The sequence below is a fragment of the Urocitellus parryii genome, chromosome 4 (assembly GCF_045843805.1).
Source record: "Urocitellus parryii isolate mUroPar1 chromosome 4, mUroPar1.hap1, whole genome shotgun sequence".
NCBI classification, from domain to species: domain Eukaryota; kingdom Metazoa; phylum Chordata; class Mammalia; order Rodentia; family Sciuridae; genus Urocitellus; species Urocitellus parryii.
The window spans coordinates 18,524,036-18,536,417 of NC_135534.1; the positions used below are offsets into that span (position 1 = coordinate 18,524,036).

Genomic DNA, 12,382 nt, shown 5'->3' on the forward strand with positions numbered 1-12,382 from the left:
GAAGCTGTGTGTGTCTGTGAACTGTGATGTCAAGATTTCAAGTAATTTTCTGGCTGCTTTGTGGAGGAGTTTTCTGCAGGCAAGGCATCTGACTTTGTTAAGTGAGCACATAATAACTACCATTGGTAAGGTTCATCATCATAACCAACATTTCCACACTTTCATATTTGACCCTCATTATAACCCTGGGAGATGAGCAGGTAAGCTATAAATGAATATTTTTGCCTAATAAGAAAGTCTCATCGATTTGAAATATTTATCTTGAGTTTTATTGGATCAGAGTGAATCATGTCATAGTAAGATTAACAAATGATTAAGCCTCTCAGCTAACATGTTCTCTTCCTTATCTATGTGGTTGTTGCTGAGATGCATGTTGAGGGAATTGGCCATAGATTCTCATTTCACATCATTTGTTGGATTTCCTTCATCATGATGACTCATTCAAACATGAACAAAGAATCAGAGGCTTTACATTTTACATGGGGACAGTTACATTGCCTAAAAGCTAAAAACATTGGAATGTGCTTCATCATGCCTAAGATAATCTGCAAAAAAAAAAAAAAAAAAAAAAAAAAAAAAAAAACCAAAATAGAAAGCTAAAACAAGAGTCAGTTTTAAGAGAATTTTTATTTATTCTGTTCATCAGACAAGTAGGAATGAAAACTGCTGGGTGACACACAGAACGTCTGTCCCCACACTCAAGTCCTTTCCCTGGAATCAACAGGACAAGGATGGGGATTTTTTCTTTTCTAGCAAGGTGCTAAGCAACTTGATGAGATTCTGTCTTTCAATAAAATACAAAATAGAGCTGGGGATGTGGCCCAGTGGTTGAGTGCCTCTGAGTTCAGTATCTCATTGACCACCACCCCCCCCCAAAAAAAAAAAAAGGTTTTGTTTTCTCTCTTCCTCCCTCCTCCCAGGTCACACACTGTCTTGGGGATTTATTAATTCTGTATTCTTCTTATAACAGTTTCTGTAGTTACTTAAAGAGTTTTCAGAAATACATTTTGTTAATATAAGAAGTGTGAATATTAGAAAAATGTGTCTGACTATCTGAAAGAAGAAAACAAAGAATAAGATTCTAATTTTAAAATTATTCACAAATGACATCTTGTGAAATCTTAAGTCAGATACGTTGTTCAACATCTTGCAATTTTTCTCCTTCCCAAACTACTCTGTGGCTACCATGAATCATTGCTCTCTCTTGTACTATAGGGCTGATTCACAGATTATCTTTCTTCTGTGGTTCTTAGTTAAAATGCCATTATTTTCTCTCTGGCTCTGACTTCTTTCCTTATGCTCTAAACATTTAAATATTTTCCTCACTATTATTTCTCAAATATGCATATAAACTGAGATTCTCTTTGAGTCATCCTGAAGATTGCATCCATATTTCTTAGTCAATAAATTATGTGAACATGTTAGCAGTTTTCTATCTTAATTGTCTATTGTTTCTTGAATTTATGTTGGCTCTACCTGGTTGGTTGGAGTGTGAGGCTTTGTGTGGCATGTGAGGTGGTATGTTAGAGAGTCATTTCATGGAGTTTGAATTCTCAGGTTCTCATCCTGGATCTCTGATATTTCCCTATAAAACTATATCACCCATTTTAGCCTTAGCTGTGCAGGCAGTTATAATATATTATAAAATCTTGTTAATAAAAGCTATTGTAGCAAATATGAATGAATGATACCTTTAGGGATTATATGGCTCATTTCATACACATTTTGATAGTGGAAAGCTTGATCAAATATGTTACTTGTTTGGTGCAATCTGGGAAGGCTTTTCTGAAGACCTGGTATTTAAAGTGGTACTATGTCAACAGTATAAATGGACAGTGGAGGTGAGAACAGAGGAAGGGTTGATGGTGTGAGCTGGGCAATGATCAGGGAATGTATTCCAGAGGGACATCAGTTGTTAGCCTGGAACATGGATGAGGTCAAGCCTAGGAGGACAACTGGAAAGGAAGATTTGGGTACATGCATCTTTGTAAATCATGCTGAGCATTTCAACTAGTGCATCTGAAAACTGTAGTAATTATTTAATTATGTTTATGAATCATACTTCAATTACCCTCTTTTAATTTTCAAGTGACAGAAAGGAAGACCAAAGCTGGGAGTGGTTGGAATAAGTGAGGAGAATTGGTAATAACTGAATGTTCTCTTTCTTTACAGAAATGAAACAAGCATCTCAATAAAACTTGTGAGGATTTATTTCAAGGATTCTAGGATTGACCATTATCATACTGGGACTTATGAAATGTCATTCTGAATATTTAGTCTGTAAGTCCCAATAATTTTCACAATGAAAATCAAGAGTATGTCTGCTGCAGTCTAGCTGGGCACAAAATCAGGAGCCACTCAAGCAGGAACAAACTTTATTTCTGAAACTCCCACCAATGCCATGCACACTCCTGGGCCACACTACACCAACAGGAAATCCCTCCTCTGGAATTCCCTCCTACTGCTCTTCCCCAACCAATGGGGACTCTCCCAGAGTCCCTTGAGCGCTCCAAAGTAGCAGGCCTAGGCAGACAGCAGGGGTCTAATCTCCAATTGAATACAGATCTTAACATAATCATTATCATCTCAATGGCTTGCTGGGGTCACCTTTCAACCAAAAATGCCATGTGTCATTCCTACTTGGCTATGGCTCTCAGCATATGTCACCCAAAGGGAGAGAGATTTTTGTCTCTCTCCCTTTGGGTGACATATGTTGTGTGCAACATTTTATATAGAAATTATGAGTAACAAATACTGTGCAAAATGTGTTTGCTATGTTTGGTAACATAAAATGATCCTCTTAAACCTGGGTAAAGATGTTTAGGGTTTTGTTGTTGTTGTTGTTTGTTTTTATATACTCACAGATAATATTTGAGAGTAAGTTGTTCTGAGCCTTCAATGAGAAACAAATTGGCATGTCCCAAACCACTGATTGATGGTACTTGAGAAGTTCTGCATGCCAGTCTTTATTATATGGAGACCACAATGAGTCAGCTTAAATATTTTAGATTGAGTTACTAAATGCAGGGAGCAGAAAGATTGATGTCTTCAGTGGGTGTCTGAAATCTGGAAAGGGATAGGCTCTTCATTATGGATGATTTCTAGGTCCAATTGTATATAACTTAGGTTAAAAAATGTTAAAATTCAATTAAATAATTCTGAGTGACATTTGTTCTTTGGTGCTAACTTAATCTTAAAAAACTGCTGTCATGTTTTTATGGCTCCAAATTTTATACTTGCTTAATGAAAATTTATGCAATTTTCATAGTCTTGTTTTCATTGACTACTGGGACAACTTTTTTTCCACGTTTTGTTATTTTTTTTTGTTTTTATGTTTGTTTGACTGTGACATTGGAATCTGGCTAGCTAGAAATTTCACATTGAACATTTTGCCCCCCAAAAAGAGTTTTCCTTCTTATTTTCTTTATAGCTTGGTTTCATTTATCTCATCCCAAATGTCCTCACTCCTCAGATTTTCATCTCTCTAGATACCAGACTTTTCTACAACCACAGACCTATTTTATTTTTATTTATATCAATATTCAATATTCCATACACTTTAAATTTATTTTTTTTATATTTACTAAAGTTATTTTGATCTGTACTTCAGACCTATAATAGCTTAAAAATAAATGAAAAGAGAAAAGTTCCTTCAATCTCTTCTTTAAATTTGTTTTTGTTATTAAAATTATAGTTATAAGACCAGTTTCTGAAAAAAAAGGAACATTTCAAAGAATTTGTACCTCTTCACATATTTTATATGAAATATTGTCGGGAACTAGAAGGAAATTCTCCTTCAAAGATTAGCCTGAGGGCTGGAGATGTGGCTCAAGCTGTAGCGTGCTTGCCTGGCATGCCTGCGGCCCGGGTTCGATCCTCAGCACCACATACCAACAAAGATGTTGTGTCCGCCGAGAACTAAAAAATAAATATTAAAAATTCTCTCTCTCTCTCTCTCTCTCTCTCTCTCTCTCTCTCTCTCTCTCTCTCTCCTCTCTCTCACTCTCTCTTTAAAAAAAAAAAAAACAAAAAAAACAAAAACGAAGATTAGCCTGACAGCCCCCTGGGAGACATCCTGCCTGGAAGGCATCCTGCAGCTACCTATCTCCCTGGAACATCCTTCGGTTATCAGGATCATCAGACATTTTGCAGCTGGCAGTTTTACCACCCACATCCAGCAATTGCGGAGACCTTCCCCATCTCCAGCATATGAATACCCACCTACATCCAGCAATTGTTGATTAGAGAGCTTCCCCATTCCCCAGCATATAAATACCCCTGTGTGAACAATAAAAGTTTGCAGCTTGATCAGAACTTTTGTCTTTCTGTCACCTTTCGTGTCTCTTGTCCCTTCATTCCTCCCCATCTAGGTTTGCTGCCCACCTTGATGTGTCCTGCCGGATGGGACAAAATATTATTCTTTAGTAAGTACTCCTTGCTGAAGTACATGTTTTCCATATTGAGTGATGGATGGATGTCTTATCACAGAACTCTGTTTTTTATATTTACTTGATGCACAAGCATTTATTCTGACTCCTGCAAGAGACAGTATATTCTGAGCCAGTGCTCTATTCCTCAGTGAGATGGGAAATGACAGCATCTGCAGATAAAATCCCAAGAGTAGTAAGACAAGAAAACAGAAAAACAAACAAAACCTCTAATTGCTTGGGGCGAGTTTTGTCAGTACTTGAGCAGGTGAAAAATCACACAAAATTGTGTCTTGGCACAACATGCTCATAAATAATTTGCCCCTGGGGGGAACCAAACAGTAACTCTACAGGCGCATGACCTATGATGGAAGCCTCTTTAAAATCCAGATGGAAATCCAGGAGGAACATTTGCTTCTCTTTGTTTGTTTGTTTGTTTGTCTTTTATTCCTAAGACTGCTCTGGAGTAGCAGTGGGGACATTTGACTGTCAGAGAGGCTCTTCCTCTCTAGTTTTTTATGTGGAGAACAGATTGGATATTGATATCACTGTTTGGGGCACATGAGTGAACTAATTTTCCTCCATAGAGAACAGGAGAGGCCATCACTAGAATTTTAAGGGAATTGACACATGGTGAGATTTATAGTTTAACTTTTTGGATTTTCATGTATGATTTCAAATTGTGTTTCACTGCTAAAATTGTGGGTCATGGGGGGTCCTGAGCTCTGTGCACAGAGTAGTCTAGCACCAATTGTGCACTTGGTATAACTGCGTGACCTTTATGACCTCAGGATTCTCATGTTGAAGGAGGGATGTAAGATTACCAAGCTCAAGAGATGTGGAAGTCAACAATACATGTGGAGCAGACAGTACAGAGTTGACACAGAATAACTGTCCAGTGAGCAGCAGCTCCCAGAGTGAACAGTTTTGGGGGAAGAGATTTGGTGCCAATGATAAGATCAAGTCTCATGAAATGTGACCCATTTTCAGCTTTTAGTCTTCAAGGCAAATCCAAACACTTAGAAATGTGTACTTATTTTATGAGCATAAGTAGAAGTATTTCCATTTCACTGAATTCAATGCCCAATGAATGTGGAATATCACCCCATATAAGTATAACTTTTCATTAGTTATAATTTATTTCCTCATTGTATATTTTAATGGACACATGGTGATTGTATATATTTATGGGAACAGTGTGATCAGATCAAGGTAATTGGCATTCCCTGTCACCACAACACTTAATTTTTTGGACTTGCATCTTGAGGCACAGGGCTTTGTTTAATAGCATATTGCTATTAGAAAATGGGGCTGGAATTATAGAAGTTAATAGGAGAAATTTATCACTGCTTTTCTATTAACTTTTTATGTGAAATAATTTTAGATTAACCAAAAATTTGTATCGAAACAGAAAATTCCTGTAGAATACTCAATTTCCCTTAATATTATTACCTTACATTATTATGGGCATACTTGTCAATGTCTGAATTGAGCATCAGCACATTTTTATACGTAAACACCAGATTTTGTTCGTATTTCACTAATGTTAACACTATTGTCATTTAGATATACCAGGATTCAATCCAAGAATATATTTTTTTTTAATTTAAGATAATTAACATTTCATGATTTAAAATTCTAAACCTTGTGATTGTGAACCATGGAGCAGAACATATTCTCCATGTCAGATTTTAACACTAATATTAAGAATTACTTTCATTTGGGAAAGAAGGGATTGTTTCATTTATATTCAACAATATTTTAGTCATGCAGTGGTGTTGCTCTTAGACCACCCAGAAAACAGAAGTAGAGAGATAAGATGTCTATAATTATTAGAGGACTTCTGGGCCCTGTCTTCAATTCCCACTCCATTTAGTTCTCATTGCACAATGAAGCAATCAAGGAGGCGTAGATGCAATTGTGTCTGAGTCCACAATAACATAGTCAGGGGCTACTAGGGGACATTCAAAAGTGCAGTGCATTTTAAAATATTATTGCTTTGCTGCTAATAAATGTCAGTGTTTTTATGTTTTTGAGTTTATCTGATTTCCACAAGAAATTTATTGATAGACATTAAGCCCATTATCAGAAAAATTATAATCAGAGCCTTACAGAACTGTAAGGATTTTAAGTAACCTGATCCATGCCATAGAACAAACAGAAGGAACTGGATTTAAACCCAGATTCACACAATCTTGCACAGAATTTCTCACTTGTTTCCTTGCTTTGTCTTTCCTGATTTGGTCTTAGGCTAAGATGGACACTCTAGAGGATGTATTGCTATTTTTTTTTTTTATTATGCAACAATGGTTTCCAACTGATCCAATGAGCTTTCAGAGTTTCTTTTATTGTTTTCTTTTAAGGGACTCTGAAGTTAAAAATGCCGACATTGGTCAGGAAAGACCTGTGAACCTAACAAAAATGATGGTTTCAAAGTAAGTGAACAAATAAATATTAATTTACACAAATTAATATATTAGTTATGTAAAAGTTTTGAATCATTTCTGTTTATTCTCAATGGGAGTCACAAAACTCATTTTCATGGTTTTTATACACCTGGCTAGTTTACCCAAATCCTTCTCTTTAAAAAAAAAATGAATTAATTCATTTAAAGGTCAATTCAGTTAACTTTATTCCCCCTTTTCTAATCAAGTGAACTTCTGGGAGGGGAAATGGGAATATAAAATACAGTAGAATGAATCAGACATAACTTTCCTATGTTCATATATGTCATGTACAACCTCATAATTTACAACTACAGAAGACGATATTAATTAGGATAAGTTAGACTCTATATATGCATGTCAAAATATACTGTTCTGTCATATATATCTGAAAGAAGAAATTTTTAAAAAACTTAATAAATATAAAATAAATAACAATACTAAAATTTGCAAGTTCACTTCATATTTTTATTATTTGTTCTAATTAGTTATACATGACAATGTTATACATGACATGCATGTTGACACATTGTATACAATGGAGCATAACTTCTCATTCCTCTGGCTGTACATGGTGCTGAGTCACACCGGTAGTGTAATAAATACATGTATGTAGAGTAATATGTTTGTCTCATTCTACCATCCTTCCAATTCCCACTTCAGATTATTAAAGAAAAATTAAAGGAATAGTCATCATTTTTGAGTGCTTCCTAAGGTGCATATTTCATTTCTTTTTATATAAAAAAACTGTCACAGGTAATAATTAGCATTCTGCTCTCCACTGTTTATGCCCATTGGTTAATAAATCACAGTTATTAACAGGTATGGTTAGTAAATCACAGTTCTTCTATTGTTTCTGAATTGTTCTCAATCATTTACCCTGTAAGTCACTGTTAAATTATCAGTGTCACTTGAAATAAAAACTATTCTGTTTCTTTAACATATGTGTATGCTTTGCTTTCCTGTTATTAAAACTAGGTCATTTTGAAATATTCCAGAATTCATCCCTCCTTCAATTTTATCTGACCTCTGAAAATGACCTTCAACAAATTCCTTAGTTTTGTTCTCAGTGATAATAATTAAATAAACAGTATTCATAATAATAATATAAAAGGGATAAGTAGCCTGGCATGAGGCCAATCTCCTGTAATCACAGAGGCTTGAGAGGCTAACAATTTTAAAGCTGGCCTCACCAACTTAGCAAGGCCTTAAGAAACTTATCGATATTCTATCTCAAAATAAAAAATAAAAAAGAGCTGAGAATGTGTCTCAGTCTTTAAGCACCACAGGCTTCCATTCCTGGTACAAAACAAAAACAAAACAACAACAACAACAAAAAATCCTAAATTGTTTATATATATATATATATATATATATATATATATATATATATATATATATATATATATATATATATATATATCAGCTTCATGGTGTGACTCTTAGAAATTAGTCTGATGCTCTTTTATTGTATTTGCAGATTTCTATCATCAGTTTTATAATCATTTTAGAGAAATCATGACAAACCAAAGCTTCATAACTGAATTTGTCCTCCTGGGGCTTTCACAGAATCCTACTGTTCAGAAAATAGTATTCATTGTGTTTTTGTTGGTCTACATTGCAACTGTTGGGGGCAACATGCTGATTGTAGTGACCATCCTCTGTAGCCCTGCACTGCTGGGCTCCCCCATGTACTTCTTCTTGGCTGTCCTGTCCTTCCTGGATGCCTGCTTCTCCTCTGTCATCACACCAAAAATGATTGCAGACTCCCTGTACAAGAGGAAAACCATCTCCTACACAGGATGCATGATTCAACTTTTTGCTGAACACTTCTTTTCTGGGGCAGAGATGATTATCCTCACAGCCATGGCCTACGACCACTATGTCGCCATTTGCAATCCCTTGCACTATTCTTCCATCATGAACTGGAGGCTCTGTGGCATTCTGGTGGGGGTGTCCTGGACAGGGGGCTTCTTGCATGCCATCATACAGATTCTCTTTACTTTCCAGTTGCCTTTCTGTGGACCTAATGTCATTGATCATTTCATGTGTGACTTGTACCCATTACTGGAGCTGGCCTGCACTGACACTCATGTGCAAGGCCTTCTGGTGATCGCCAACAGTGGGTTAATCTGCATCATCAACTTCTCCTTGTTGCTGGTCTCCTATTGTGTCATCTTGTTCTCCCTGAAAACACACAGTTCTGAAGGGCGGAGGAAAGCTCTGTCCACCTGTGGATCTCACATTACTGTTGTGGTTTTGTTATTTGTCCCATGCATATTTATATATGCAAGACCTCTTTCTGCCTTCTCTTTTGATAAAGAAGTGGAAATATTTTACACTATCTTGACTCCCTTACTTAATCCTTTGGTGTATACGTTGAGGAACAAAGAAGTGAAAACAGCCATGAAGAAATTGTGGAATAGACTCTTGGTGGTTTTTCAGAAGAAATAGTATATTACAGTATAAAAAACATAATGCACGGCTGGGGATGTGGCTCAAGCAGTAGGGAGCTCGCCTGGCATGTGCCTCGGTGCTGGGTTCCATCCTCAGTACCACATAAAAATAAAATAAAGATGTTGTGTCCACCAAAAACTGAAAAATAAATATTAAAAAATTCTCTCTCTCTCTCTTTCATAAAAAAATATAATGCAGAGTGAAAAAAACTTAGTATTTATTTAGACAAACACTTTGTCTGGCATGTGCCTCATATGGAAAGAGATTACATAATTCGGAGGAGAAATTACACTATGTGGATTAGTGAAAACTTAATTGAAAATCACACTTTTGACTTGGAATTGCCACTCAATATTCTCATATGTAAATTGAAGATAGTTCAATTTTATACTTTCTTACATTTATTAAAATTGGAAGGAATTTAACATATAACAATGATTTCCATTCATATTATGCATTGAAAAACAAAACTTTATAGAAAAAATACTTGAAATTAGAAATTTCAAGTGAAAAGAATGTTCTCTCTGATGCAGAAATCAGTGATTCTGATATAAAACATCAGGAGTTAGGAAAACCAGAGAGTAGAGCTTTCAAGTCACCTGTACCATTTCACTTCATCTTAAAGGTGGGCTCACTACCATCTCCTAGAGTTGGGGTCACTTGTTGAATTTGAGAGAGAGAATCTGATCAGTCCAATCCTGCCTATGAGGGTGGTACCCTTGGTCATGTGACCACCTGATATCAAGGTGTACAGGAGAGTATGTGGGGCATTTTCACAGATGAGTCAGCAATGAGAGTCTCTCACTGTAGTACAAATAAAGGCAGCTCCTGAGACAGGGCACTACTAGCAACCTCAGGTCCAAGCTATATGTGTAGTGAGCAAATTTTCCCCATGCCCTCACAGAGCCATGGATCATGGCTCACTCTTATACTGTGGGTTTTGACCTCAGATTCCCTGATTATCTTTCTTCTTTGCCTCTTAGTAAAAATGTCATTATTTTCCCTTTGGTTCTTTATTCTGTTTTTTTTTTTTTTTTTTTAAAGAGAGAGTGAGAGAGGGGGGAGAGAGAGAGAGAGAGAGAGAGAGAGAATTTTTAATATTTATTTTCTAGTTCTCGACAGACACAACATCTTTGTTGGTATGTGGTGCTGAGGATCGAACCCGGGCCGCACGCGTACCAGGCGAGTGTGCTACCGCTTGAGCCACATCCCCAGGCCCTTCCCTTTGGTTCTAACTCCTCTCCTTATCCTCTATTCATTTAAATATTTTCCTTACTGTTATCTTTCAAATAGATATACACAATGATGGTGTCTTTGAGCTATCCAGAAGATTACATCCATTTTTATTAGTCAAGAAATTTTTGTGAACAGGTTAAAATTTTCCTCAGTAAATTTTCTATGGTTTCTTGGATTTATGTTGCCTCCAACTGGATAATTGGAGTATTAGGCTTTGTGTGGCATGTAGGGTGGTGATTTAGAGAGTTATTTCATGAAATTTGAAATCTCAGATTCTCATCCTGGATCTCTGCTCCTACAAAATTCTATCACCAAGTTTAGTCTGATCTGGGTAATGCAGGTATAATACATATAAAATATTTGAAATAAAAGATGATAAAGCAAAAATGGGAGAAGATTATACTTTAAAATTATATGACTGAATTCAAAACACATGCATGCATGCACACCTATTTCAAGAGTGGAAGGCATTAGTGAGTAACATGTTTGCCTGGTGCAATCTGGAAAAACTTCTGAGGACATGGTATTTAAACTGGTGCCATGTCCACAGTAGAAATGGACATTGTGATGCGGGGAGGATGGCGGAGGCAAGGCTGATGGTGAGTTATGGAGTGATCAGGGAATGTATTCAGGAGGGAAAGCAGTTGTTAGACTGGAAAGTTTATGAGCTTAAGCCCTAGGAGTATAACTGAAAAGGGAGATGGCAGTACAGGCAGCTTTGAAAGTCATGGTGAGCATCTCAATCTGAGAACTGCAGCAACTATTTTATTTTTTTATCCATCATTTTCAACTGCCCACGTTTATTTTTCAAGTGGTAGAAAGGAAGTAAAAAGAGTGATTGGAAAAAGTGAGAATTGATAATACCTGAATTTTCTCCTTCTTCAAAGAAAAAAATAATCATCTCAATAAAAGCCTGTGAGGATCTAATTAAAGGATTTTAGGACTGACCATTATCATAACTGGAATTATGAAATCTCAGCATGAATATTTGGTCAGTAAGTTCCAATGATTTTCACAATGAAAACCAACATTATCTCACCCAAAGTGAGAGAGATTTTGTTTTCCATTTAATGTATGCAACATTTAATATAGAATTGATAAGTAAAAAAATAGTATGCAAAACTTGTTTTCTACGTTTGAAAATGTAAAATGATCCTCTTAAAGCTAAGGAAAATGTTTAGTCCTTTTACGCCTGCAGATAACACTTGATAGTAACTTTTCTGAGTCTTCAATGAGAAACAACTTGGAAAGTCCAAAGCCACAGATCAATGGTACTTTTTAAGCATGAGGCAGCTTAAATATTTTGGACTGAGTTACTAAATGCAGGGAACAAAAAAAGATGGCTGTCTTCAGTAGGTGTCTGGCATCTGAAAAGGAGTAGGTTTTTTATTATGTATAAATCAACAATTCTAGTTATAGGTAACTTAGGTTTTAAAAAAATCAATTAAATAATTCTGGGTGACTTCTCTTCTTTGGTACTGACTTAACCTTGAAAAACTTCTATCATGTTTTTAATGGCTCCAAAATTTATCCTTGCTTAAAAAAAAGTTATTCAAATTTCATAATCTTGCTTTTGTGGCCTCCTACAAAAAGGATAACTTGTTCCAGGTCTTATTATTGTTTTCATTGTATGACTATAACATTGAAATTTGGATAACTGAAAATTGCAAATTGAATTCCCCCCCCTCAAAAAAAGAGTTTTCCTTCTAATTTTCATTATAGCTTTGTTTATTTTTTTGTCATTAAAATGCCTTCACTCCTCTGATTTTCATCTGTAGATACCAATATTTTCCACAACCCAAAACCTATTTCACTTTT

The 12,382-nt window shown here is 35.8% G+C and overlaps 1 protein-coding gene across 1 annotated transcript; it reads left to right on the forward strand.

Moving 5' to 3' along the window:
* Positions 1 to 8,389: 8,389 nt before the first annotated feature.
* LOC144254366 (olfactory receptor 4C15-like) lies at positions 8,390 to 9,325 on the forward strand. Its single transcript, XM_077797450.1, has one exon. The coding sequence runs from the start codon at positions 8,390 to 8,392 to the stop codon at positions 9,323 to 9,325; it is 936 nt and encodes a 311-aa protein (XP_077653576.1).
* Positions 9,326 to 12,382: the final 3,057 nt, after the last annotated feature.

Excerpts from the sequence above, each read along its gene's own strand:
- LOC144254366 (XM_077797450.1), top strand. The coding sequence starts at position 8,390 with ATGACAAACCAAAGCTTCATAACTGAATTTGTCCTCCTGGGGCTTTCA.